The sequence below is a fragment of the Caretta caretta genome, chromosome 8 (assembly GCF_965140235.1).
Source record: "Caretta caretta isolate rCarCar2 chromosome 8, rCarCar1.hap1, whole genome shotgun sequence".
NCBI classification, from domain to species: Eukaryota; Metazoa; Chordata; order Testudines; family Cheloniidae; genus Caretta; species Caretta caretta.
The window spans coordinates 6,496,045-6,523,598 of NC_134213.1; the positions used below are offsets into that span (position 1 = coordinate 6,496,045).

A 27,554-nucleotide genomic window follows, 5' to 3' on the forward strand; every position below is an offset into this window, starting at 1 on the left:
CATGCCAACACGTGTTATCAAACGGGCGCCTGGTATGCCGCCAGGCTCAGCCCTGCCAGCTGGGGATGTGGTTTTTTGCAGGGGGGCTTCTGCTCGGGTATTTACGGCGCGCGGCGGTCCCAGCAGAAGTTCAAGCAGACGGCTCGCGCTTCGCTCGCGGGCTCGCAGCTGCAGCGCCGGGCACGGAGCGCTCCGCGCCCCGCGGCGGGTCCCGACCGCCCGGCCATGGGCTGCACATGCAGCACGACCGGCCGCTGCCAAGCCAGGAGCAAGGTAACGGCGAGCGACTCCCTCCCCCAGCTGGGTTTGTGATGGGTTCCGCTTTGACAGCGATCCCAGCGCCGGGGAAGGGTGGCGGCCCCCAGAGCCTGCCCCTGCTGGGGTGCCCCCCTGCCAGCGCCCCGCTGGGACCGAGCTTACCAGCAAACCCCAGGGCTCTGCCCTTGCCCAGCTCGCTGCCGGGCTGCCTGCCCTCTAGCATGCGGCCCCATGGAGTGCGCTGATGAACCGCAGTTAGTGACCCCGGGGGCGGGGTGGTGGGGGGCTGGGCGTCTGTTCTCCCTCTGCTTTAGATAAAGCCCCTTCCCCAAAACCATGAGCAGGAGAAGAGGTGCTGGCCCACTGCTGGGGAGAGTACCAGGCTGTAAAGGGGTGACGCTGTTGTTCCTGAAAACTGCAGGGCCTGTGTTGATTGTAGAGTTGTGTGTATAGTGAAGAGGGTCTAGGAGTTCCTTCTCTAGTAATGTGGGGGGGGGAGGGTCTTGAGAGAGACTAGGGGTTCCTTCCACTGTACTGGGTATATATAATTATTCACAACATGAGTAAACTGTGGTGAATCCCAAAGGCACAACAAAAAACTTCCTGTCCGAAGGGTCTCCCTGACTCTCAGCAAAACTCTCTCTGCCAGGAAAGGGTTAGCAGCAGTACCCAGAGAAGGGGTGAATTCCACCAGAGGCAGCAAAATCTGGCTGATTCTCCTTTCAGTTTAAACAAGAGCGTTCCTTCCATCCGCCCATTGCTGGTTCCTGGGGGGAGCGGGGCGGGGGGAGAGAAAGATGCTTTTAAGATTTAAGGAAACTAACTGTTCTACAGCAGGGAGGGTGGCAGCCAGGGAGAAGGAATAGGAGAGAATAACGTGAGCCTAGAAGGTTGAAACAGCACCAGAGCAGGATGTCTGCAAACCTCACCCTCAAGCATCTGATGGTTAGAGTCTTCCTTGTCTTGCTTTGCTACCTGAGCTGCTAAGCAGGAAGTGCAATAACTGATATTCTAAGGGTGCTAACTACATTTAAGCAAAGTACTCTGGGTGAACTATTTATTCTATGGCTTTAGCCTGTCTCCAGTTCTGGAATTATCTGCCAACAGACTGATCTTTACAAGCGTGTTCATTATTTGACTGAAACGTCACATGTTCATTGTCAGTTTCTGGGTTGTTTGTGAACTATTGGTTTCCCTTGTGCTTACAGTTATTCGCTATTTGTTATTCGGGGCCTGTGATTGGTCAGCTGAGCCAGGCAGTGCACCCTGCCTGGATGATTTTAAAAGGAGGAGGGAAATCACAGAGATTGCAAGATGGCTGCACAAAGCTTTGCACAAATTAATATTTGCACGAGGGAGTAGTTCTGAGACTTCCGGGAACACTGAGACAGAAAAAAACCCACTTGTACAGATACTCAGGGGAAACGGAAACAAAAGGACACACCTAATGTCCAAGAGAATTCACAGTGGAGTTGCAGACAAAGGTCTTTGAATATTCTTTTTCAGCCCCATGCACATGAATAGCTGAATATTAAAGAAATGTACTCATCTCTTATGCACAAGGTCAAACACTTCTAGGCCAGTCCATGCTTCTGAGGGCTCCCTGTACAAAAGAGACACTGGGTGAGAAATGCTGCATACAAAAGGCCCCAGGAATTGAGACAAGGGCATTTCGTTGACATGAGATGGAGTCATTTGGAGACTCTTCCCTTGATTCCGATATGTCCAGTAAATACCATAAACTTAGCTGGGGCAAGGAAGGGGATACAGCCTTTGCTGGCCACATCTTTAAATCAAGATTGGATGCCTTTCTCAATTGTATCCCTAGCTCAGCCAGAATGTATGGGCTTGATGCAGAAAGCACTGAGTGAAACGCTGTGGCTTGTGTTAAGCAGTAGGTGAGACTAAATGCTCACAGTGGTCGCTTCTGGTTTAAAACCTCTGGCACAAGGATAGATCAGAAAGCCTGAAAGGGGGAGTGTAAAAGGGATTGAAGGTGGGGGAAATTCAGAGAGTCACAAGGAAGTAGAAGACGAATCCTCAATGCTAGGGTTTGAGAAAAATAAAGTTGGATGCTACAGGCCTGATTCCATTCATGTTTAGTGACTTCTCAGGCTGGGAAAAGTCCCTTGGACACCAGTGGTTCTGATGTTTTAATGGGAGTGGATGTTTTAATTGCTGTGATTCTTTCACCATTGCATGGGGTTAAACCTGATTGCCAGAACTGGGGATGGGAAGGATTTTTTTCCCCGGACCCGTGTTGGAAATGACCTTGGGGAGTCGTCACCTTTCTCGAGGGTACGAACCAGGGATCATCTATTCAGATCAAGTGGGCGTATCACATCTTCTGAGTGCAGGGAGAAGGGCATTGCCAGGCCTCAGTCCTTCGTGTCATTCTATTTCTGTCTCTTAGAAGAGCAAAAAGATAAGAAAGTGATTGTGTAGGTGCCAAGTGCAAGGACCCAGCTGGGATCTTGTAGCCATAAAACCACTGGAATGTGATCAGCTCTGAAACTCCGCTGCTTGAAGTAGCAGGATGCAATCTGCATTTCATCTGACATCCAACCAGGAGAGGTGCTGAGAGGTCTTCTTGAAAGATCAGGGCTCAGGTCTGACATCATTCCAACAGTGGGTTATATACATTATAATTAAATGCTACACACACACACACACACAGTAGAACTTCAGAGTTACGAATACCAGAGTTACGAACTGACTGGTCAATCGCACACCTCATTTGGAACCATAAATACACAATCAGGCAGCAGCAGAGACAAAAGAAGAAGAAAAAAAGCAAATGCAGTACAGTATTGTGTTCCACGTAAACGACTAAAAAAAAGGAAAAAATTAAAAAAAGATTTGACAAGGTAAGGAAACTGGTTCTGTGCTTGTTTCATTTAAACTAAGATGGTTAAAAGCAGCATTTTTCTTCTGCGTAGTACAGTTTCAAAACTGGATTAAGTCAATGTTCAGTTGCAAACTTGAAAGAACAACGATAACGTTTTGTTCAGAGTTAGGAACATTTCAGAGTTACAAACAAGCTCCATTCTCAAGGTGTTTATTCTTTATTCACTTAAAATCAGAAAGGGTCAGAAATTAAGATGCTAACAAGACAGTTAACTCAGCCACAAATCTCAGTTTGTATGTTTATGGTGCAGATTTAATTGCGCGAATGGTAGTATGTTAAAAGCCATGAATAGACAATGGGGTTTAAGTGGACCACGCCTCTGCAGACATTGCTCTTGAAGCACTGAGCATCTGCTCCCATTGAAGTTATTGGCCTAACCTTCCTCCCATTGACGTCAACAGCAGTCACAGAGCAAAGCTCCTGGTGACTTTAGGGAGAGCAGTGTCAGGATTTAAACACACATTCCTTGGTTTTTGGTGATTTCATTCTGCAACACGAAGATTGCATTATGCATTAAAAAATGCAATTTTAGAAAAAAATCTTGCTCTAAAATCTAAGGCCCGGATCCTGCACATTGACTGCTCCTGGGTGCATCTCTCTACCCACACCAAGACTCACTGGCTCCACAGGGCAGCTCAATAGCAGGACTGCAGGGGTCATTCAGTCAAAGGCCGACTGGTGCCTCTTCAGTTCATGAGGAGTAGAGTAGAGTAACAAAGGGACACAGCAAATACTCACTGAGCAGTGCACAGGCTCCAAGTATCTCTGCCAACATGCCAGTGCTCCGTAGGCACGTCCAAAACGGTCTTCATTTTCAGCCAGCTTTTGTTTTGAGGCTTGGTTATGAGCCTTCTCCCCACTTAGGTTGAACGGACACCTAAGAATCAAGTTTCCAAGCTTCAGACAGCCTGGCGTTACCTCTAGGGGGTGCGGAACATGACAGTAATTTCTGACGTTGGGGAAAGTGGTTTGCTTTTCTTCGGCCCACGCTCCTCATCCGAAACTAGTGAAAGGCATTTGGACCAAGCTGCAAAATAATTCACCTTGGGACAGACACCCACTTTAAGGCCTCTTTACACGGCTGGAGCAGTGGGCTTGTGAAACACAGCTTGCTTGCGCTGCTGGACATCCTGCTGTGCTATTTATTTGGACGGTCGTTCCACCAGAAACTGCAGCCAGGGGCATGTGCTCACTCTGGCCCCTGTGAAGCAGTGAATGGTCTCTATGGGATACTCCGAGAAAGACTATCACGGAAATGGAGAGAGATTGTTAGCACATGTGGAATACTCCGACTTTTCTTCCCATTGTAAGCCTCAGGCCCTATTCCCCCCTCGCAGGGCGTGAGTCGTGTAACCTCCCTGGTTTGGTATTGGACACAGGGACAGCAGCACAATCCAGGAGCTTCCAACAAACAGCCCTTTACTGCAGCTTGCTCAGAGATTGCCCTGCATAGATCCAGCCACTTGCATCTCCTGGGGGGTGCCACAACTGGGACTGACAAAGGCGCAGTCCGCTCCAGACAACACCCATTGCATTCCATGGAAGTTACTCCTCTCCTGTGCGGAGTCGGGAGAATAGACCCCCATCACTTGTGTACAGCGTCATGTCAGAGAGAGGGGATCAGATCTAGATGTGATGGACACAAATGCAGCAAGCCAGAAAGAGCTGAAAAGAAGAATAAATCAAACCAGATTTTCTTCCATTTCCCAGGTTCCCATTTCCTTTCACCGGGGAGGGGAATCCAAATGGCAATAGGGCATCAGTCTCTGTGTTAGGTTTGCGCCAGGGGAAAGGCCTTTGGGGCCTGCCTATCATTGCCCAGCTCTAGCTAATGGGCCCGACCATCCCCTCAAGACTATCAAAGTGCACAGGGATAAGAGAGGCTCTGTCCAGGAATCCCAGACTGGACAGCCCATTCTGCCACCAGGATCAGGAGCAGCAGCTGGCAGGCATGGTGCCAGGGAGAGCGGCTGTTCTCGTTGAGGAAGAAGCCTTGTTTACCCGCACGCTCTGCAGCCTGTGCAGGCCCCCTCCTGCTTTTAGGCAGGGGTGGGGGTCTATGGTGGCCTGACCAATGCTGAAGATGGGAGGTAGCTGCTCTGTGGTCAGGACCCTCGCAAGCCCAAGAGGGCACCAGGAGCTCATGCAAATGCCCCCTCCACCAGGCTTCTGCAGAGCCTGACCGCTAGGTCTCCCTTAGGCAGGAGCCCTGGAAGCTGCTGCTGCCTGAGGGCAGAAGTGGGCCCTCGGGAGCCATCTCTATGAGGATGGAAAGAAGGCACCTGGGATTGAGGGGAGCCTAGTGCAAACCCACCAAGAGCAGCTGCCTTTGGGGAGAGTGGAGTAATCCTGGGAGCTGAGCTGCCACCTCCTTTTCCCTGGGGGCTGATATGGCCTGATGGGCTCCCATCCTTACAGGACATCAGCTGGTTCCAGGGCTAGGTAGGGACTGAGGGGCCTGGTCAGATCCCTCCCTGCCTATGCCACACACATACATCTCTGCCCCCCCCACACACACACACCCGCTCTGCACTGCCGTGTCCCTGCGCAGGGGGATGCACTGTTTCACCATGGCTTAAGATGAGGTGTGTTCCTGGGAAGGTGCAGCCAGCCCCTGGAGAAGGCAGGCAGCTAGACAGAGAAGGGTCCATCCCCTGCTGAGGTTTCATCAGGTGCCACTTTCTGATCTGAACCCTGCTGCACACTTCGAAAGGCTGTTGCCACACAGGGCATGGCTGGGAGAAGATCGCTCCCCTGACTGCTCCTTTGGGGTGTGGGCTGGGAACGGGTTGTGGCACTTCTGGCTCTCAGCTGTGATCGGGGAAGTTTGCCTGGAGTCAGGGGCCCGATTTAAGGTTTGCCCATGATTTGTTACAGCCCCCGAGTCCTCTCTTTGCAGCTCAAGAGCCAGCCATAAGGGGATGCTGTGGTGGCAAACGGCAGCCAGCCTGGCCAGAGGTGCCATGGGGAACCTTGAGGTGCTCTGCCATGGGTTCAGGTTTCCCGCATGTTGGCCTTTGTCGCTGTGCTTTCAAGTCTGTGATTAATTCAGCAAAACTTTCATGCAGCTTCACAAATCGCTGCTGGGACTGAGACTGAGGCACTTGGGAACACCCCGGCTTTTACAGCGTGCAGCCGATACCAACCAACAGGTTGCCTCCCAAACATACCTGGGGTCCAGGCAGCAATTACACGCCCCTCCCCTTGATCTGATGTTGTAATGCCTCTCCCAGGGCTGGAGGTGCCACTCCCTCCTGCCAGCCCCTACGGCACACAGACACAGGAGCTCGCTGGTTTGCCTCTGACAGAATTCGGTACAGGTTCGTGTGCCCCGCCCCTACATCACCATCGCCGTAGTATCTGAGCAGCTTCCAAAAGTGCATTAAGTGATGAGGCTGACATCTGCCACGTGTGGCACGTTCCCTGTGTCGTGCTCCATGCCGGAAGAGACGCATGCGCAGGGGAGGGTTTTGTCTGAGAGGGTTTTTTTTTTAAGTGTACGTGCAGCTTTGTGTTTATTTTAGAGGAGTCCAGTTCACTAAATATGCCTCGGCGCTGGGGTCAGAAGGTGGGAAGATTTGTGATGGGCCTTTGTTCCTGGGCGAGTTTGCTCCAAGCGGCCCCTGAAACAGCTCTGCCTCCTGCATGGAAAACTTTACTCTGATGGTAGAAGGGTCCATTGTCCTTGAGGAGCAGAGCTGTCCACTGTGGTTCTCAGGCCAGAGCGTTTGGTGATCTTTTATTGTTCCAGGCCTAGTAGGAGCATATGATCCTGCTGTAAAAAGCCGTCCCTGTGCCTACGAGGATCACTCCTTTCGGGGTAATTTACTGCTTGGAGAAGAGGTGGACAGTTTATTTCAGGGTTTTCAGGCTCCTGGCTGTCTCCTTGTCTGTCACTCATTCCCCACCCCCTGGGACTCAGTGATGCAGTGACAGTAACCTCTTTGATCTTTCCCTGTCCTGGGAAATCATGCACAAAACCCTGCTGTCCTTCCTTTCACCACTCTCTAAATGTGGCTATCACACTTCACAGGTTGTAAAGTAGCAGCCCCTGTAGCTGTTTGATATTTCTGGACTGCGCTCAGTTTCTCTCTTGCACATGCTGTGGCTTGGAGGTCTGGAGCATTCCAGCCCAGTGTTCAGAATTCAGGGAGGTCCTGCAGCTTTTAGGAAAGGTGGCACTGCCCTAATCTGTTTTGCAGCACTGGGCATTCCCCCCCCCCCCCACTTAAGTTTTCAGTCTCTTTTCCAGCCTGCGTCCTCTCTAATCCATCCCCTACAAGCACCCTCCAGGAGACCATGGCAGTGAGCAGAAAACGACTCTCCTTGTCTCCTCTCTCTTTCCGTAGTTGTTGCTGTGAGATAAGAGTGCTTGCTGCAAAGTCCTTCTAGGGATGTTCTGGGGAGGATGCAGGCACCAGCTTGGGCTTTGGACAGGCTTTATTAGCTTTGTGCTGCTGCTTCAGATGAAACTTGGCTCCTTCTCGCATTCTGTATGTTTTGGTGGCATGGAGCCTCCTGGCCCAAGTGAACAAGCCATGTGCTTCCAGCACATAAACACTGAGAGCCTGGGGCCAAAATCCTCCTAGCAAGGGTAGCTAGAGCAGGAGGGATCTCATAAAACATAGGGGACTGTGACCACTCTTGACCCGTTTCCAGGTCTTCTATTCTTGAACCCATCTCTCCTCCCTCCCATTCTGGCATGGAGTCATTGTCAGTACAATTCAGATAATTTTCAGAGCTTTGTTTTCTTGGCTCTCAGGTTCCTAGTGCAGATGGGAGGTCTATGTCAGTTAAAGGCCCCTGTTTTGCCCAGATCTGGGTCCTGAGCAGCTGTCAGTTTCCATTCAGTAAGTGGTGTCTGCATACCTCTGTCTGTTAGTCTCTAAGGTGCCACAAGTACTCCTTTTCTTTTTGCGAATACAGACTAACACGGCTGCTACGCTGAAATCTGTCTGCATGAGAGGAGCTGGGCACAGATCACCCCTGAGGTGTCTTTACCTATGCGACTATTATGCCTTTGTTTTCTGTGTACTGCACCTTTCAATCTGTAGGGACCCTCCTGTCTGCAGGGAAAGGCAGGCAGCCAGTTTGGGTTCAGTTCTCCACAGCCTATTTGATTTCCAGGGCAGAACCCACTAGGGCAACGACAAGTCCTTTTGGGCCACAGATCCCAGCAAATCAGCTAAATACCCGGAACCGAGAATGAAAAAAACAGGGACAGGGGTGCAGGGCACAAGGTCAAAACAAGGGATGCAGAGAGGGACCCGGAGCAGAGAACCCCACGGGTTACCCACTAATCCAAGGAGGAGTCTGTGAATGCCAAATTTATGATGGAAGGCAGTTTACAATGCAGGGATCACTGGGTGGAATTCTCTGTGTTATGAAGTCAGACTAGAAGATCACCATGGTCCTTTCTGGCCTTGAAAATCTGTGGTATAAGCCCTCTTCAGACTTCCATGAGCTGAATGTTCTGTTGTGGTGGGAGGGGATCTGCATCTGCACGCATTACACATGTCTGCACCTGCCCTGTTCTGGGAACTGTTTCCTGCCCATAGCAGCAGGTGTGCCAGGTTGGGAATATTTCATTCCTGATTTTGCACATGCTACTTCCCTGGGAATCTTTCATTTCCAGATGTGCATCTCCACCGTGCACGAGGTGTAGATAAGCTACAGAATTTTAATGCAGATGCTGCCCATAGGGCGATCTGCTCTCACTCTAAATAAGAGGGCAGGCGGTTGATGGTGGTTGGTTTGTTAGACACGAGGTTCAGATTTTAAAAAAATTAGAGGTGATTTACACACTGTTGAAAATTAGAGGTGATTTCACACGAGTTGAAAACTCGTGGCGAACCGGGGAAGTCCCGGATGACTGGAAAAAGGCTAATGTAGTGCCAATCTTTAAAAAAGGGAAGAAGGAGGATCCTGGGAACTACAGGCCAGTCAGCCTCACTTCAGTCCCTGGAAAAATCATGGAGCAGGTCCTCAAAGAATCAATCCTGAAGCACTTACATGAGAGGAAAGTGATCAGGAACAGCCAGCATGGATTCACCAAGGGAAGGTCATGCCTGACTAATCTAATCGCCTTCTATGATGAGATTACTGGTTCTGTGGATGAAGGGAAAGCAGTGGATGTATTGTTTCTTGACTTTAGCAAAGCTTTTGACATGGTCTCCCACAGTATTCTTGTCAGCAAGTTAAGGAAGTATGGGCTGGATGAATGCACTACAAGGTGGGTAGAAAGCTGGCTAGATTGTCGGGCTCAACGGGTAGTGATCAATGGCTCCATGTCTAGTTGGCAGCCGGTATCAAGTGGTGTGCCCCAAGGGTCGGTCCTGGGGCCGGTTTTGTTCAATATCTTCATAAATGATCTGGAGGATGGTGTGGATTGCACTCTCAGCAAATTTGCGGATGATACTAAACTGGGAGGAGTGGTAGATACGCTGGAGGGGAGGGATAGGATACAGAAGGACCTAGACAAATTGGAGGATTGGGCCAAAAGAAATCTGATGAGGTTCAATAAGGATAAGTGCAGGGTCCTGCACTTAGGACGGAAGAACCCAATGCACAGCTACAGACTAGGGACCGAATGTCTAGGCAGCAGTTCTGCGGAAAAGGACCTAGGGGTGACAGTGGACGAGAAGCTGGATATGAGTCAGCAGTGTGCCCTTGTTGCCAAGAAGGCCAATGGCATTTTGGGATGTATAAGTAGGGGCATAGCGAGTAGATCGAGGGACGTGATCGTTCCCCTCTATTCGACATTGGTGAGGCCTCATCTGGAGTACTGTGTCCAGTTTTGGGCCCCACACTTCAAGAAGGATGTGGATAAATTGGAGAGAGTCCAGCGAAGGGCAACAAAAATGATTAGGGGTCTGGAACATATGAGTTATGAGGAGAGGCTGAGGGAGCTGGGATTGTTTAGCCTGCAGAAGAGAAGAATGAGGGGGGATTTGATAGCTGTTTTCAACTACCTGAAAGGGGGTTCCAAAGAGGATGGCTCTAGACTGTTCTCAATGGTATCAGATGACAGAACGAGGAGTAATGGTCTCAAGTTACAGTGGGGGAGGTTTAGATTGGATATTAGGAAAAACTTTTTCACTAAGAGGGTGGTGAAACACTGGAATGCGTTACCTAGGGAGGTGGTAGAATCTCCTTCCTTAGAGGTTTTTAAGGTCAGGCTTGACAAAGCCCTGGCTGGGATGATTTAACTGGGAATTGGTCCTGCTTTGAGCAGGGGGTTGGACTAGATGACCTTCTGGGGTCCCTTCCAACCCTTATATTCTATGATTCTATGATTCTATGTTACAACAGATTACTTCCTTACAGCTTTTCTGATTTAAACTGTCATTGCCCTTGCTATAAATGGAGTCAGTCTGAAGCTTCTGGGACATAAAATAATAAAAACACTAGGCAAGTATCGATTGCCTTTCAGCTGGGGCAGGGACTGGCGACATTTCTGTTCTCTGTATGTACAGCTCCTAGCACAACGGAGTCCTGCTCTACAAGTGGCGCTCTGGGCACAGCCACCTCACTGCAAGCAATAGTAGGACTCCCAAAGCACTTTACAAAACCACCCTTGGTTCCTAATCTCCTATCTCCACTTTTCAGAGAGGGGTGCTGCGGCAGAGACATTGACCCAGGGCTTTGCTTAACTCTCACAGCAAATTGGTGTCAGTCAGGAACAGAACCCAGATGGCTGGACTCACATTCATCTGCTCTATTAGAGACTGGGACAGGAAAGCACAACAAGCCAGTCTAAGGTGCTGTCTATAACAAGGCATAACTCCATCAGTGTGGTTACACTGGGACGAATTTCCCGAATGTGGACAGGGCCTCCCCTGGTGTGACTTGCGCCTCCTTCGGCATGTGCACTAAGTTACACACCCTTGCCCGCGTGCTGCCCTCCATTCAGCCAGGCTCCGTGGGCCCAGTTCAGAGGTGGTCGGCGAAGGTGTGAGATACACGTTGGGCAGTGGGTGTGAATTTTCAGGAGTCTGACTGAGGCTGAGAGCGGCAGAGCCGGTGGAAGAAAGCGTAAGTGGCACCAGCTGGATTCCTTCACGTTCCTTGACGCGACAGAGTTAGGCTGACCCTGCTTCATCACGGCAGGGGGTGAAAATCTGCACCTTTGCGTGACATGGGTAAGCCCGCCTAACCCCGGGTGTAGACCGTGCCAGGTCAGTGGAAGAATTCTCCCGTTGTCCGGAGCTGCAGCGTTTCTAGTGAAGGCCGCTCCAGAGCACGGAGGTCAGTTCTCTTCATTCCACTCCACACGGGTGTAAACGCCGCTGGTGTCAGTGGGGCCGTTCCTGATGGTCACCAGTCAGATCCGCACAGGGCTTTGAGGCAGGGGGGTTGGGGGGGAGCAGAGCTGCTCTTTGGCAGTTGAACAATCGCTAAAAATAATTTAGTTTTTTCTTCCAGTGCTATTAATGCAACTAAACTAAACTGCTCCGGGGCTGGAACATGGCCTGCTGCGACTGTATCTCCTAAGCAAGCTCCTAAATCTGAGTTCTATAAACCTTGTTAAACAGGGAGGCTAGGATGGAAACTGTGACAGGACCTTCGCACTCGCTCAACCGGGGCTGGGTGCAGGAGCTGATGCTATAACAAAGCATTCCTCTGATGATGATGTAATTGTTTGAGCTGGAGGGAAAGGGAGAGCTTTGCTGGTGCCAGATATTCTGAGGCGTTGTTAGAACTGGGCTTTATCCCTGTAATTGCCTTTGGTTTAGTGTTGTTTTTCATCTTTCATTCCTGCACAGGCTCCGTGCTCAGAGCCCTATTTCTAGGCTCTGAGCCTGGCTGTCAAAAGCATCAGTTGAGCTACAAGTTTGTGGGTGTTGCTAAAAGACCTGTACCCACTGTCTGAGCCTGGGCACTGACTGGCTAGTCAGCTGTCCGGGGTCCCGGGCATGCACCAGTGGCATGAAGATGGGGTTAAGGGAGGGGCACAGCAAGAGCCCTGGGAAATGTTTCCAGCCCTCTAGCTCACGTGGACTGGTTGCTGGACAGATTTGTACGTGTCCATCACATTGTCCAGTGCTCCCATCCCAGACGCCCTTTAAGGGAGTGTGGAGCTGATAATGATACTAAGGAAAAGTGGAGATTTGGACCTCGAGCCAGGAGGGTCCTGGTAAGCAGAAAAGCCTGCTGGTGAGACTGACAGGGCCCCCCACAAAAAAGGTGGAAGGGCAGTAAATCTTCTAGCCTATCCGTGTGGCTGGGCGGCTGCACAGGAAGAGTGTGTGTTTGTGTGTGTGGGGAGGGGGGGTGTATTTGTGTGCGGCAGGGAGTGTGAAGGGAGGGGTGTGGGTGTCTCCTCCCTTCGCTGGTACATGCCTTCTCTACGGAGCACTTCTGCAAACAGAAATCCAGGGCCAAGTGGGAACTTGAGTAACCAGGAGTGAGGAGGGAGAGAAAATGAGTGGGCACATGTGACCCGGTCTCGCCTCCCTGTGCTGGGATTTCTCACCAGAATGGCCCTTTACATGCCACAGGATATCTCCACTATAATGGGGGCAGGGCCCCTCTGCATGGGAGCTCCCAGGTCACACGTTCCCCCCTTGTGTGCTGTACCATGTTAGCAATAAGGCCAGCCAACGTGTCACTTTCCATCATACCCAAAGGAGAGAGAGATGGCAGAAGGGCAGAGTGGGCTAAGTGGAGATGGAACAGCCTAAAATCGGAGGCCAAAGGTGGAGATAGCAGAGATACTGAGCTCCCTAGGAGGAGAACTGGCACAGATTCAGAGCTGGCTAAACAGGATAGAGTGTGACAGAGGCTTGGGGTCGCTGGCTGGGGCTGCAGGTTGAACTATTCCTGAATAAATACAAGGTGCTGAGTACATTTCAGCAGTGCTCTGGATTGGACGGGACCTAGCGGAGCTGCTGGGTTCTTAATGTTGCGGCAGCTCTTTCATTTAGAGGGCCTGCTAAATAACTCCACCTCATAGGGACCCATTTAAAAATGTCCTTCTCTTAGGGGGACTAATTTCAGGGTGTATCATCCATGACACGATTCCCTTCGGGTCTCAGCTCTGCCACAAACCCGCGTGGTTTTACATTTTCCCAAGGGGTCCCACTCTTCCTTAAGGCAGGCCATGCAGTGCCTTCAAAACTGAGCCTCTGGGCTTCAGCACTCCTGAGTCACACCGTGAGCTCTGCCCAGCGAGTCCCACTGAGATAGACCACTGGTCAGAGTCTTGGACACACTTCAGGGACCAATGCACCTCAGCAAGTACATTTTCCTCCCTGCATTTCATGACTCCAGTCTTCTTATTTTCCCCACAGAAACGACTAAGAGCTCAGCAGCCAAAGGGGCAGGTTTCCCGGGAGCTGACGGCCTTGAAGACAGAGAATCATGGTGAGGTGTAAATCTTTTCCCTCACAGGGCTTTTCAATGCCCTTACCCCTTTAAAAGCATTAAGCTAAGACAGGGTCCAAACAGATGGGCCAGTGTGTTCCACGCATAGATGCACCCGGTACCTTCTGCAGCACTGTAAACTCTGATGCGGCCAAAGTGGCACTGTGACTAGTGAGCCTTCTATTCTGGTCCATGCCCAGGTCATCTCACCTGTGTCTGTTCAGAAGGCTCCTCCGGATGGGGAGGCGATGTGTATGAGGATCACTGGGCTAAAAGGGCTTTACTGACTTGAGTTAAATCAGTGTGGATTCTCTCACTCCAATTTCCCTGGGGGTCTTGGCATGAGTCCCATCTGAGATGGTGTCACAGAGCCACAGGATTGGTGCTACACGCCAGCTTTTAAACAGCCCCTTGGAGGGTCCCCTTCTGTGTGGCAGACCTGAAAGGGGTCCCACTCTTCCTTAAGGTAGGCCACGCAGTGCCTCCAAAACTGAGCCTCTGGGCTTCAACACTCCTGAGTCACACCGTGAGCTCTGCCCAACGTATCCCACTGAGCTAGACCGCTGGTCAGAGTCTTGGACACACTTCAGGGACCAGGGCACCTCAGCAAGTGTTGGCAGAGACACCAGGCAGCCTTTTCAGAACAGAGGCAGATGGAACCCAGCACTGGGAAGGCCTGAGATTAGCATAGAGGAATAAAGGTTAAAACACCATCTCTTCTGGCCACACCAGCCTTCCCTCTAGTGTCCTTTTCTGGCTCTGGCTTTCCATGTCCCTGTGACACGCCCAGGTGAGAGCTGCCGAGACCCTCCAAAAGCCAGCTCTTATCCCAGCCACCTGAAACCTTTCGATCCAGTGTCTACCTCCTGCAGACACGTGCTGCGTTCACACGGCTCCACCTGCAGGAGATTCCCATGTATAAATGTCAGCTGCTCAGTGCTTGGGGCTTCCGTTGTCTTTGTGGACCCTCCATTTATATGGGTCAGTTTCAGCCAGTACTTGACAGACCCATTTATTTCACCCCAAACAGATACGTGACACAACAGCTCATGTCTCTTTCTCTGCCCCATGAGCAGATTTAACCCTTTTGCACCCCCTGGGGAGCAGTGCAGAGTACAGAGAAACTGAGGCATGCAGGGGAATCATAAAATATTACAGAAGATTCCCACTTCATCACAGATGGTTCCTTAGAAATTGACAGAGTATTTGGCATACGTTCCTGGAAATGCATCCTTGTTCTAGTGGAAATATTGCAAACTTGTATGAGACAAACCGCACAATGCAGAGCCAGGCTAGAAATAAAGATCTGTATCCTCATCTGGCATAAATTAGCCTGTCAGTGATGCTGATTTGCATCAGCTGGGGATCTAATGCTAAAAGTCCAACTCATGCTGACGAAGAGTGTAATGCTGCCATCACAGAAGCCCCTCTACCCACGGAGCAGGCTCGGTATTGGCAGGGCATCAGTGTAAGTTTTCCCTGTGCTGCCCAGGAATGAGAATCAGAGATTCACAAGCAGTTTCCAAGATGAACAGCAAATTCCACATGCTGCTGTTCATGGACTGACCCTATTAGTCACTCTCGAATGCCTGGGTGACAACACTGCTCGTGAAAATCTGAGCAAATTCTAAAAATGTCATGAATTCATAAGGGAAGCAAGTAAAAAAACAAAGCTCCTTGCCCAAGGGAAGTGGGTAGGTAGAATTCTAGGAAGCTGCCTTAGTGTTTATTCATGGACAGAGAAATCGATGACTGAAGTCTAGTAATATGTATGACCAGGCGAACACCACAGATGGCCAGCTCAAAAACTGCACTAGCTGACCAAAACGTCCCACCAGACGAACAATCCCACCCCTAAGGAAGCAGTCAGTGCAGTAGTGAGGAGGACATTGCATGGAGCTGGAGAGGATGGTGTCTGAATGCTAGTGAGATGAATTACCTTATGGGTATGTGTCTTGTTGCTCTGTTCAGAGTTGACACACTCTAGCCCTTATGTGAAGGGCTGGTTCAGGCAGAGAACTACAGACAAGCTCAGAGATAAGTGCTCTCTACCAGCTGAGTTATTCAGCAGGCAGTGTTTGTCATTCGTCAAAGTCCCGTTTAAATAGCTTCAGTCACCCAATCAGGAAGTGGATACGATACCATGTGACCACTCCCACACACCAAATTGTGACCAGCAGTCAGCTGTAGCAGACTGTTTGCAAAGCACCCGGTGGCTGGAAATGATTCGCTCAAACCAGTCGTTGAGCAATGAATGCACTCGCAGAAACTGGGAACGATTGACAGGAAACAAAGACCTAAATGAGACAGTGCAGGGAGAAATAACTGAGCTGGAAGGGTCATCCCCAGGACTGAGAGGCCAAGGTTGTCTCCTGTCTCTATTCAAAACTTGTCCCCATTGCGGAGACTGCCAACACGTTGCCCATTGGTGCTAATTAGTGCCAGGGGTAGTGTGGGTAATTGTCCAATAGGAACTAGACTGAGATCATATTTTATGTGGGCCACCAAATCACCCCCAAGTGATAATGAGTTGACCAGGCCTCAGTTCAAACTGGTGACCTGTTAGGTTATAGATATTCAGGCCTATCTGTAAAGGCCTATACTCTAAGAATTTAGGTGCATTCTTATCACTTGGCTAGTTAGAGGTATAAAAGGAAGAATCAAAATCACTGTCTGCCAGTGTAAGGGCCTTCTCTTACTGTGACAGTCTGAGGCCCTGTTCTTAGGCTAAGGCCTTTGGCTAAGCAACAGAGGCAGCCATAAGCTGGGAAGCGACGGGTCACCTCCTCATATCCCAAACTAGTCACATTGAAATAAGGTGCTATTGGGCTGTTAGGAATACAGTCCTGTCCTGAGAATGCCTATTGCCTCCAGAGAAAGGGAAGTGCCTAGAAGATGTAAAAGGAAACTTAGTTTGATAACATCCTGTCTGGCAAGAACTCACTTATCAATAGCTGGGATGTGAAATCCTCACTTCTGTATTGTTTTGTCATTATAGTTCCCACTTTGCCATTGTTTGTCTGTATAATCTCTGTCTGGTTCTGTGATTGTTTCTGTTTGCTGTATAATTAATTTTGCTGGGTGTAAACTAATTAAGGTGGTGGGATATAATTGGTTAAATAATCATGTTACAATATGTTAGGATTGGTTAGTTAAATTTCAGTAAAATGATTGGTTAAGGTATAGCTAAGCAGAACTCAAGTTTTACTACATAGTCTGCAGTCAGTCAGGAAGTGGGTGGGGGTGTGTCGGGGGGGGGAAATGGAAACAGGGAATGGGGGTGGGGACATTGGAATCATGTTTTGCTAAAGGGGGAAATGGGAACAGGGACACAGGTGTAAGGCTCTGTGGTGTCAGAGCTGGGAAGGGGGACACTAAGGAAGGAAACTGGAATCATGCTTGCTGGAAGTTCACCCCAATAAAAATCGAATTGTTTGCACCTTTGGACTTCGGGTATTGTTGCTCTCTGTTCATGCGAGAAGGACCAGGGAAGTAAGTGGGTGAAGGAATAAGCCCCCTAACATGACCGAGTGGAGAACAGTCCCAGAAATTCTAATCCTGTCAGCAAAACCAGCTGGCCATGGTCTAGCCATTTATGTTTAATTTGCAGTCACCGCAGCTCCCTTGCACGAGGATGTGGAGACAAAGAAGGCGCTGCTGCTGGAGGATCAGAAGAGTGAGATTGCGAGGCTCCTGCAAGGACATCAGGAGGAAACGGAGAGGCTGAAGGAAGCCCACCAGGCAGAGACCCAGAGACTGACCCAAGACATTAAAATCCAGGTTGGGTCAAAGTGGCTTCCCCACCCCAGGAGTGTCTGTGTAGTGTCCCAGCACAGTCACCTCAGTTCTGGGCATTCATGCTTCTGCTTACTGACATTCGAACTGCACCACTATCATTGGTTCAGAGCTAGGCAGTAGTATACAGCAGGACCTTGATGACCTGATGGTCTCCAAAGACACCAGACAGCATGAGATCCTTTGGTGGTCAGCTAGCAGGCTTTGACATTCCCCTTTCAGCCCTGATCTCGCATTCAGAGCCAGCTGGCCTGCTCCCCCAGTTATAGACACCTGTCTGCCTTCCCCAGGGTTAGCAGACTCCGTATGGTTGGTTAGTGTCCTCAGATTTCACCTCTAGACACCTAAGGCCATGAGTAAGGCTACAGTTTTGTCATGAAGGTCACGGAAATCGTGAATTTGAATAAAGTCCATGAAATCTCAGAAATGGCTGTAAAAACACATTTGACCTGGTGCACTGGGGTCACGGCATTATTCAGGTTTGGCCCCTCCAGCCCCACCTATGGCGGGATAGACAGACCCAACCTGAGAGGGGCTGTGACCCATTCCCCAGCTCGGAATGCCCAGAGCAGGAGGCTGTGCCTAGTCCCACCTGCTGCAAGGTGAGCTCGCTCTCCAACTTCTCCCCCTTCTCTGACTTGTTTTTTCCCCCCCCCGGCACTCAGTTGTGAAATTTACGTGCCAAAATCATAGCCTTAGCTGTGAGTGAAACTGAGCTCAGTGGTTCACTCCTCCTTGTCCCCCTTTTACTGATACCACAGAGCTCAGCAAAAAGGGCAGTTGTCCAAGAAATCCTGGAAAAGTCCAGGGTGTTGCAGGTCAGCTGTCCTAGCAGAGCTGTGTGTGATGCTCTCCCCCTCCCCCCCCCCACATATTGTTGCCAGTGATATTAACCCCTCATTGTCATAAGTACCAAAGTTAAATTAATTCATAAAAATAGCACCAGGAAACTGGATCTGCCGCCCAGGAGATAAATAGGAGACTACACAGGCAGGTACACTTCAATTTCTCTGAATTCCCCAGATACTTAGGGCTTGTTGTTCACTTTGTTTCTAGGTGGAAAAGGAAAGAGATTTAGAGCTTAAAAAGCAGCTCTCAGAGCAGTTCGACACACTGAAGAGAGAGCATGAAGAGAACCTCCGAGGTAAGGCCCGAGTCTCTCCTTTGCTAGGCGCTGGCTTCCCTCTACGCCACCACCGCTATGGTTTAAACTTCTCACAGGGCTGTTCTTGCATCTCTTCTCCTCTCCAGCCTCCGTGGCTCTCTTGAGCAGAGGCTGATCACTCCTGTAATGAATATTCAGCATTGTCATTAGATGTTATGTGTCCGAGAGATCTGCCCATGTTTTGACTGGCCCCGTTGGCAATCACCTACCATGCCCTCTGGATTACCGTACTGTCACCTGTCATGCCCTCAGAGGTGCGATGGTGCTCGCTTACTGTCCTGTGGCCTGCACCTCTTCAAGCCAAGAGGGAGGGTACCCTAGGAAGGGCATGGAGAAATGCTGGCAGGAGATATTACTCTGTAGTTCATTAGCTAGCATGGAGCGTTTGTGGAAACCCAGCCCAACGTTTGGAAAATTGACCCCACTGAGGTATTACACTTGCAATGCCAGTGCCTCTGAAATAAACCTAAAATGCTTCAAAAAGGAGACTCCTTCCATCGGAGCAGGAGGCGTCCCAGGGAGCTTGTGGGCTGGTAGCGTTTACACTGCAGCCAACAACGCGAGATCTGCTCACCCAGTCTCAGCAGTAAGGCTGGGAATGGTGATGGGGTCATTCCCTCTCTTTCTCCTTTCGCTACGGCTGGCATACTGCCTCTCTCCTTAGTGTGGCAATCACTCAGCTAGTAGCCCTGCGGCTTTAGCTGAGCGAGTCCTCCAGGGAGCTCCCAGCTGCAAGGCTGCTCCAAGAAACTGCATTTCCTCTGTTTACAGTCCCAAGCCTCTGCTGACTCTTAGCCCAGAGTAACTCTGGTCCCCCCTGTGGCAGGGCCATCTACTGCCATTCTGTGCAGGTAAGGGGCTTGGGCAGGGCTTGCTTTCCTGTCTTTTGACACTGTCTCCTGCTTTTGACACTGATTTTATGTTTCCCTTGCAGAACTCCAGAGGGTCCATGACCAGGAGATGATGCTCTTAAGGGAATCCTACCAAAGGTCCCAGTCTTCCTTACAGGTGCTGGTCCCCTTGCTTTGGCTTGCTGAGAAATTCCCTGTGGAGCAGAGCTCTCCAGATTCAGTGCACAGGTCTGAGGGCACTGGGGGAAGCTTCCAAGGGACCTGCCTGAACTACCCCTGGGGCAAAACAGCACTGGCTGCCCCTTACTTTTCATGAGAGCCAAATTGAGAAAGCAAAGGTTGTTCGAGCTGCCCGGAGTCCACCACCCTTGGGTAATCCAGGCTGGCTGTTTGTGGGAATTACTGGCTCACCTGAGCCCAGAGGAGCCTCTCACAAAGTGAGCGTGCCTTAATTTTGCAGCAGTCAAAGAGATATTTAAATCGAAATGGCCACCTGGGCTTTCAGTTCCAAAGTATAAAACAGTCCTTCACTGGCTCAATCAAAAAAGTGCAGAGTTCCCTGCAGCCCCAGCACCTTCTTCGCCCTCGCCTCCACGTGCCAGTCCTAGCAGCCAGCCGGGCACTCCCCTGTTCCTGCCCTGCTCTCTCCAGGGTGCTAGCTTCCCTCCACCTGCAAGGCACCCAGTCCTCCCTCCTTGAGTTGCAGGGAGTCAGGGACCCTGCTCACAGTCCCTCTCCTATTGGCTGCTTCCTGCGTAGCCTCCCGAGAGCTTATTAACCCCTTGCATGCCAGTGTGGGGCAGACACCCCATCACACCACTACTGACACAGGGGACAGGTGGCTTGCGTTTGGAATGGCTCCATGTTGTTAATGGCGCTCAGAGCTCAGGTTTTGGTTGGGGCACATCTCTGCTGGCAGGCAAGCCTGTAGCCTGAACACTCCAGACGTGAAACGGGTGCGAACAAGCTGCCTAACTGCCTTACTGTGGCTCATAGCAGAAGTGGCAGAGTCAGGGAGTCTGTTCTTATACGAGCAACCCAGGAAGTGCTGATTATAAAGAGATCTCTCCCATGGTTACCGATTGACCCATTGTAACCAAGGAAGCCAGGATGGCAGAAGGCATTACAGTGGGAACTGCTCCCTGCTGCCATTAAATACTGTATTAGGGAATTGCTGCATGGGGCTTCGTTAGTCATTGTGAAATGTCTTGCCATTTGACTCCTGCCACCTCCGTACAATGCAGTAGGTCATTTTCTTTCCTTATATGAACAGTGCCCCTGCTGGAGGGGAGGTCATAAAACAGGACTCATAATCACATCCCTCTTCCTTTCTCTTCTGCCCTAGGAGATGATTGACAGGTTGAATTCCCAGCTGAAATCCTTCCAGGAGAAAATGAAACGGGTGGAGGAATCGATCTTGAGCAGAGACTATAAGAAACATATTCAGGTGCAGGAAATAAGTGAACTGTGGCCTCCTGGGAGGATATTTCTTTAACCCATCATTTGCCAGGGTCTCCGAGCAAGCCTGTTAGATTCACAGTAGTGGCAATGGACAGCTCAAACTTACAGAGTCATAGAAGCATCTGTATGCTATAAATGCTTTGTCACCAAAATAAAAGCCAAAGAGAGGCCTCCCTGGAAAACTCCCCATCACTGGATCTGGAGAGGGTAGTGTTCATGGTGCCTGGTAAACCTGTAGTACGGTTGAAGTAAGCAAAGGGATAGGAAGTAGATCATAAGGAAATTAAGGGTACATATTCTGTGCATTATGAAGGTAGTTCAAGCTCCTTGCACTCAGGTGGCTAATGCAAATGCCGTAAAGACATGCATGTAGGCACTGAATGAACACTAGTAAGCACATTTTGGGGGGTAAGAATCCTATCAATCCAGGACTGAGAACACATGCCTACTAACGGTCATCATCTTTGGCTCACCTCCGTTGGAATGAAGAACCAAACCAGAACCATGCATTAGCCTCCCCCCCCCCCCAACCTCTCCAGTCAGTGGGGGACTCATGCATTTTCTTTCTCCCCTTCTAGGATTATGGGAGCCCCAGCCAGTTCTGGGAGCAAGAACTGGAGAGTCTGCATTTTGTCGTAGAGATGAAGAACGAACGCATCCATGACCTGGACAAGAAGCTGCTGAACTTGGAAACAGTGGTGGGTTTGATGTTCTTCTTCCAAAAAGTCCATGGACTCCTTTCCAGGGGCAGAGATTGAAAAGCACAGCCTACAGGAGAGCGCGCCACCTACCTGAATGCAAACAGCGTTCTCCAGGCGCATTCCCCTCTGGCTCACCTGCTACCTGTGGGCAGCTCTATGTCCTGGCTGGCCTCTCAGCCGAGCTAGCGTGTAGGACGCAGACACAGTGAGGGCAGCCAGCAGATGGAGGGCTGCACTAATTGGACCAGGCTGCTACAGTGCTGGGTGTTTGCTGGCATACACAGCAGGTTGCTGCTATGCATCACTAACCTCGCATAGAGGCAACTTTTGTCAGTAACCATCAATGTTCTGACGTTGGCCCTTAGGCAGGACCTCATGAACCAGCATAGGGAATCGTCTTTTGCCAAATTCATATCACTTCTGACCCTTGACCTCTCCTTTGAATCCTCCCTTCCCCAACCCTTCTGGGATGTCACAGATGGAGAAGAACCTGCTTCTGGAGGAGAAAGTGAAAACCCTTCAGCAGGAGAATGAGGATCTGCACGTTCGGACACAGAACCACTTGACAATGACAAGGTAACATGTGCAGCCTAGTGCAGTACAACCTACCTGCTGCCATTGTCGGAGCTCACGGGGGCTGAGCGCTGGGCTAGGTATGAATTGCACTCAAGAGAGGCTGTTTTCTGAATGCAAGGCTGATAACTAGATGCTGGGACAGGACACAAACAGCAGGTATGATGGCATCAAAGCGAGCACAGAAGCTGCAGGTCAGGGGGAGATAGCTGAGAAGAGCTATGAGAGTAGGGGTGCTGCATGATAGGGCTGAGGTGCACTAGCCAGGCCTCCTGTGGGTACGTGACTTTACACGGCACTGATCTGGTTCGGGTGAATATGTGGGGTGTATGTGCATTCACGAACTTGGGCTTGCATTGCACCCATCTCGCTCTGGTGAGAGTGTATGTGTGAGGTAGACCATGACCTGGCACAGCACCACCCCTTTTCAAGCCCATTTCATGTCCCCACTGCCCTGGCCTCCTTTGGCAGTGATCAGAACAGCTGGCAGGGCCCTGATCTCTATCTCACTCCGGAATTCTTACCGGCTCAGCTTCGTCACCTGCTGTTTCTTTGCAGGCAACTGTCTGACGAGCTCCTGGTGGTTCGGGAGGCCCTGGACAAGGAGTCCCAGCTGCGGGAGCAGGCGCACCGGGAGAAGGAAGAGCTGCTGTACAGGGTCCTGAATGGTGACTCCTCCTCTACCTTCCCCATCCCCTCCAATGAGGTGCCGCTCATTGCCACGTAGTGCTCTGGGAAGTGGCGACGGAGGCTGCTGGGATGAGGAAGCAAGCGAGGGGCACCAGAGACTCTTCCACCCCTCGTTTTAGCGCTTCCTTTATTGCACAGGTCCAAAGCTGCTGTCATGGGGACTCTGTCCAGTAGAAGGGGAGCTCCTCAGACTTCCAACCCTGGGACGGCCTCCCTCTAAGGGGACAGTGCAGCATTTCTTGGAACCTTTTCAATGTGCTTTTAACCCTCCTGTGTGTCCCCCTGCCTGACTCTGAACATGGAGGAGCTTACGAGACACCCCAGAACCTAGACACATGTGGTGTGAGGTATCCTGGCTGCCCCTGGCTTCACATCTCAATCAGTAGCTGTGATTACAAGGGGAACAAGCTAGCAAAGCTAAGGAGCTCTCCGGTGCGTTCAGGAAGGAGAGGCCTGTTTCACGCACTGGTTTGCCCAGGTGAAGCTGAACCGGAGCCCTGCATCTGAACAACCTCAGCTTTTGGGGAAGTTTGGATCAGGCTCCGGGGCTGAAGTTCGCAGCTCAGGTCCGTCTCTAACCAGAAACAAAGTGAAGGATGCTCATCTCAGATGGAGCTGTTTAAAACAGCAACTAGCTGAGTCCAGCATCAGCCACGGGTGGCTTTGTGGTGTACACTGGCAGGCAGCAGGTGAGGCGACCCCTTGGCGTCTCTCTCTCTGGTATTCTTCAAGAACAACCCCACAAGGAAAGTTTGAGAGTCTTGGAGCTGGAACATGCTGCTCTGTGTGACCCAGGCTCAGGGCTGGCACTGGCTTCCAGAAGACTATGCCTGCTGCTGGCCAAGAAGCAATACCAGCTTCAGAAGAAGCAGCAAGCCTGCTGTTCCCAGCTGGAGAAACGGCCCCGATGGCCCGTAGCAGCCACCCGAAGTGGTGCCCGAGGTGGCAAACAGGGGGGAATGTCTGCTGGGCCAAGTGAGGATGGGGAAAGGTAACACAGTGAGCGAGAGGTGGACAGAGCTTGTCTCTCCCTGGTGCGCTCACTGCTCAGGCTTTCTGGGAGCAGATGGTTCCAGCTCCATAGGGTTGCCCACGCACCCCCTGTCCCTGGAAACCACCTGGCAGTGGCAACCAGAGCTGGACCAATGAGCGCCTTCAGCAGGAGTTTGGGGAGCAGCAGAGGGGAAGATGGACAGCTGCATGCCCCTGTCTCAGAAATCCCAGACCTGCCTGCAGATGGAACATGTGGTCCAGTAACACCTCTGGGGAGGAGATGGGGTGCCTAGAGCTCCTGGTGCCCAATGACTAGGTTACATGGGCCCATGGAGGGTGACTGGAAAGTTTGCTCCTGTGAGCGGGGCTGCTTGTCTAGTCCCGCTGAGCTCCCAGTACTTTCCTGAACCCTGTGCTGGGCTCACCCTGGCCAGACCCCTTGTCTCCTGCCGTGCTGGTCCTTTCTGGTTCCCAGCTCCATAGTGAACCTTCCTTGGGGCTGCTGCAGTGAGAATCACCATCTCCTGTAGCCTTCGCCTTTTGATTGTCCATGGCCCTGGTGGCTTTCCCTGACAGACTCGGCTTCTCTTCCAGGTCCCATGCCCTCCTTCCTGTTGGCTTCTTGCCAGAGTTCAGCCCACGGCCTGCCAAGTTCTCTCTTGCTTTTGTTTCAGAGCACTGCCTCCCAGGGCTTCCCTCCCTGGAATCTCCCCTTCTTTGGGTCTGCCACAGGTGCCTGTCCCCTTCTGCAGCTCCTCTTCACAGTCTTCCAAGCTTCAGTCCAAATCCCCCTTAGATTTTGCTGTCACTGCCTCCTGCTTCCTCCTGGCTCAGGATAATAGTCCTATTGCCCCAGGCTTCCTCATGGGCCAGCCCCTTCTAGTTCTGGCTCTAGCCTCCTCTCTGCCCTTAGCCCAAGAGAGAACAGTTCTGGGTCTACCTCTCTCCTGGGTCTCCTCCCTGGCCTTTCTTTCTGCTGTGCTCCTTCCCATATGAAGGCCCACCTCCAGTTACACTTAACACTGCTCCAGGTGCCACCCAGTGGCCTAACGGGTCTCAGGCTGGGTTAACCAAGCTGGAGGTTTATACGCCATCACAGGGCCTGATCTCCTCTTACACTAAGGCTCCTTTACACCGCTCTGGCAGGGCAAAAGGGCCAGAAAGAGGGCACAAATGTAATTTATTCCCCCTTTAAGACCCCTTTCCTCTTGCCAGTGTGGTGTCAGGGAGCCTGTTTGTAAATAAGACTCTGGCCCCTTGATGTCATATCAGATTTGCTCTGTACAATAAGCCCCTGATGCCTCCGGTCATTTGCAAAGCATTGTCCACTGCACTCTAGACTCACCCCCTCGCTCTCTCATAGCTACAGGACACCTCCTGGAAAAGAACATTTGTTCCTTGCGAGCTCACCTGCTCCTGCTGTTTACTCCCCACATGAACCTTTAATCCTCCCCACCGTCGCTATGGAAATGACGGTGACCCTGGAAGAACACATGATGGCTGCAAACAAGCAGCTGTGCACTCCGAAAACCCCACGCTCACTTCACACTGGAGTCACTGGTAACACAAAGCACCAGGCATCTTGTCAGCTGGGTCCCATACACCACTGAACTCTGAAAATTCTCTGCCAATGAACAGTGCTGCTTCTGGCTCCGTTGTCCTGTTTGTCAAGTGGAAAGAGTTTTTTCTCACGCAACCTGACTGCCAGGCTGGGCAGACCCACCCCTGTCGGCCTGGCCGTGATTCACCTGGGAGAATGGCTGTTTCTTTGGTGAGAGTTTGGCCGACGCTGAAATCTTGTCATTTGTGTGCTAGCAGGCAGCACTTGGAGAGTCACAAGAACCCGTTCAGCCCCCAAAGAAACCTGGGCAATTTGCTTCAGGTGAAAATTGGCCATTTTCCCAAAGAAGGGTCACCATTTTCATAGTGAAATGAGGCCTTTCTGTGTCTGGGAGCTGCCTGTTTCCATGGGTGTGGGAAATTCAAGATCGTTCCCACCCTTCCCTGCCCCTTCTCTTCCTCGTTATCTTTCCATTTTCTCGTTCTCTTCTGTGCCTCTTTCCTTTATAAACCTCAGGCCCCAGGAGAGATTTTTAGACATTGCACAAAAATGTTCCAGATCACTGACACCACAACTAACAAGCAGTTCTCCTCGACCATCTTTGAGAGCAAATGGGGTGGGGGGAAGCTGTGTCTAGAATGTGAACTGCGACAGGGTCAATCCTCGCTGAGAGCCGAGTGTCTGCACAGTGCCTATGTTGGCACAACGGGGCTGGGGGAAAACCAGTCTGTTCTGCTCTGCATAGCTCAGTGTAGACAAGATCCCCTGAAGATGTCTCAAACCTTTGACAGTCTTTCTAGAACCCCCACAAGCATGGGGGCCTGAGTGAAGGGAACTTAGCGGGGCTCTTGAGAACAATGGAGAAGTCATTGCTCACTCAGTACTGACTAATTACAACTCCCCGGCTTCCCCATCCTGTACCTTTCCTTGCGGCCTCATTTCTTACAGAGCCCAGGGCACTCCGAGTGGGTTGGCCTAGAAAGAGACTGTACATAGCAGCAGGCAGGAGCAGCTCTGGTGGGCTCCATTCTCCTTTCGCCTACACTGACGTGACATGAGCAACTGCCTTAGAGTTACACCAGCCTAAGGGAGCGCTGAAGCAGGCTTAAGAACTAGGTAGAGATGCACCTTTCTAGGAGCTCAGACTAGGCCACCACAGTGGTCCCTTCTGGCCTTGAAGTCTACAAATCTTGGCTCTGAGAAGCACGACGGTCATAGGATGCATCACGACAACGTGGCCCCCTGAATTGTGTGCTCCTACTTCCCTCGCCGAGGGCTCAGAGCCCTGAGACTCTCCCAGGGCCTGTCTTAGCTGAGGAACCAGCCGTTAGCAAAGTCTGCGCTGGTGGCAGTGAGTTAATCCACACGCCGCGGACTTAGAACTTGAACCGTGTTTGGGTGCCACCCTACAACTTGCTCAGAGTACAGTGGCCGGGAAGAGAACACCTGGGCCTGCGCTCTGCTAGGGATGGTGCTCTGTCCAGTCGTCACAGGGCATGGCATCCATCTTAAGACTTGGCTGCTGTCCTTTTGCCACAGAGATACCAGCTCCAGCTCTTGCTGCGGAAGCCGAACAGAGGCTGCTAACTTTGGGGTATCTGTTACTCCTCCAGGGGTGGCTTCTTTCTAAGTCCCCGTTGTGTTTGTAGTGGTATGTGTAAAGCCAGCCCCGTCGCTGGCTGTCTTCTCTTTCCTTCCCCCCTCCTCCGTGCCCTAATGTGCCCACGCAGACAGGTAAATCAGGGTGAGAGGAGACGGCGGCCCAGTGTGGCGTGGCTGGGGAGCTGACGTGCACTAATTGGATGCACGCAAGCACTTTCCACTGGGCGTGCGAATGCTTTCAGGAGAGACCAAGAGGAGAGTTAGCTAGTGCCACAGACTGCCCCTGAGCTTTGCACCAGGAGCGTGGAGCCGTGCGTGCGTGCGTGTGTGTGTGTGAAACAGACCTGTGTGCTAAAGGCTGTAACAATACAGTTCTGGAAGGGGAAGATACCCAAAAAATGAAATGTCAGTATTTTCCATGTGGCGGCGTGTGCCTTTCCTTGGCTCATGGCACGGATTGCTTCAGCAGCTCTTTCGGGGGGTTGCAATGGGACGGTGTCGACGGTTGTGTCTTGATGTCGCCCCCCTTGGGGTCAGGGCAGGCAGCTACTCACCTCATAGATCGTTCCCTGGGCAGCAGCAGTCCTGTGGCCTGGCCCTCTGGCTGCACCCCTTACAGTCCACCCTTTTC

General features: G+C 51.2%; 1 protein-coding gene across 1 annotated transcript; it reads left to right on the forward strand.

Annotated features, from left to right (window-relative positions):
• CCDC69 (coiled-coil domain containing 69) lies at positions 1 to 27,346 on the forward strand. The gene is made up of 9 exons (XM_048862016.2): positions 1 to 273; positions 13,459 to 13,531; positions 17,142 to 17,311; positions 18,383 to 18,470; positions 19,426 to 19,499; positions 20,688 to 20,789; positions 21,382 to 21,501; positions 21,983 to 22,080; positions 22,636 to 27,346. Exons 1-9 carry the CDS (start codon positions 226 to 228, stop codon positions 22,802 to 22,804), a joined length of 942 nt encoding a protein of 313 aa, XP_048717973.2. The 5' UTR covers positions 1 to 225; the 3' UTR covers positions 22,805 to 27,346.
• Positions 27,347 to 27,554: the final 208 nt, after the last annotated feature.

Excerpts from the sequence above, each read along its gene's own strand:
- CCDC69 (XM_048862016.2), top strand. The coding sequence starts at position 226 with ATGGGCTGCACATGCAGCACGACCGGCCGCTGCCAAGCCAGGAGCAAG. Across the intron at positions 17,312-18,382 it reads CCCAAGACATTAAAATCCAG|GTGGAAAAGGAAAGAGATTT; the intron begins GTTGGGTCAAAG and ends CTTTGTTTCTAG. Across the intron at positions 18,471-19,425 it reads GCATGAAGAGAACCTCCGAG|AACTCCAGAGGGTCCATGAC; the intron begins GTAAGGCCCGAG and ends TTTCCCTTGCAG.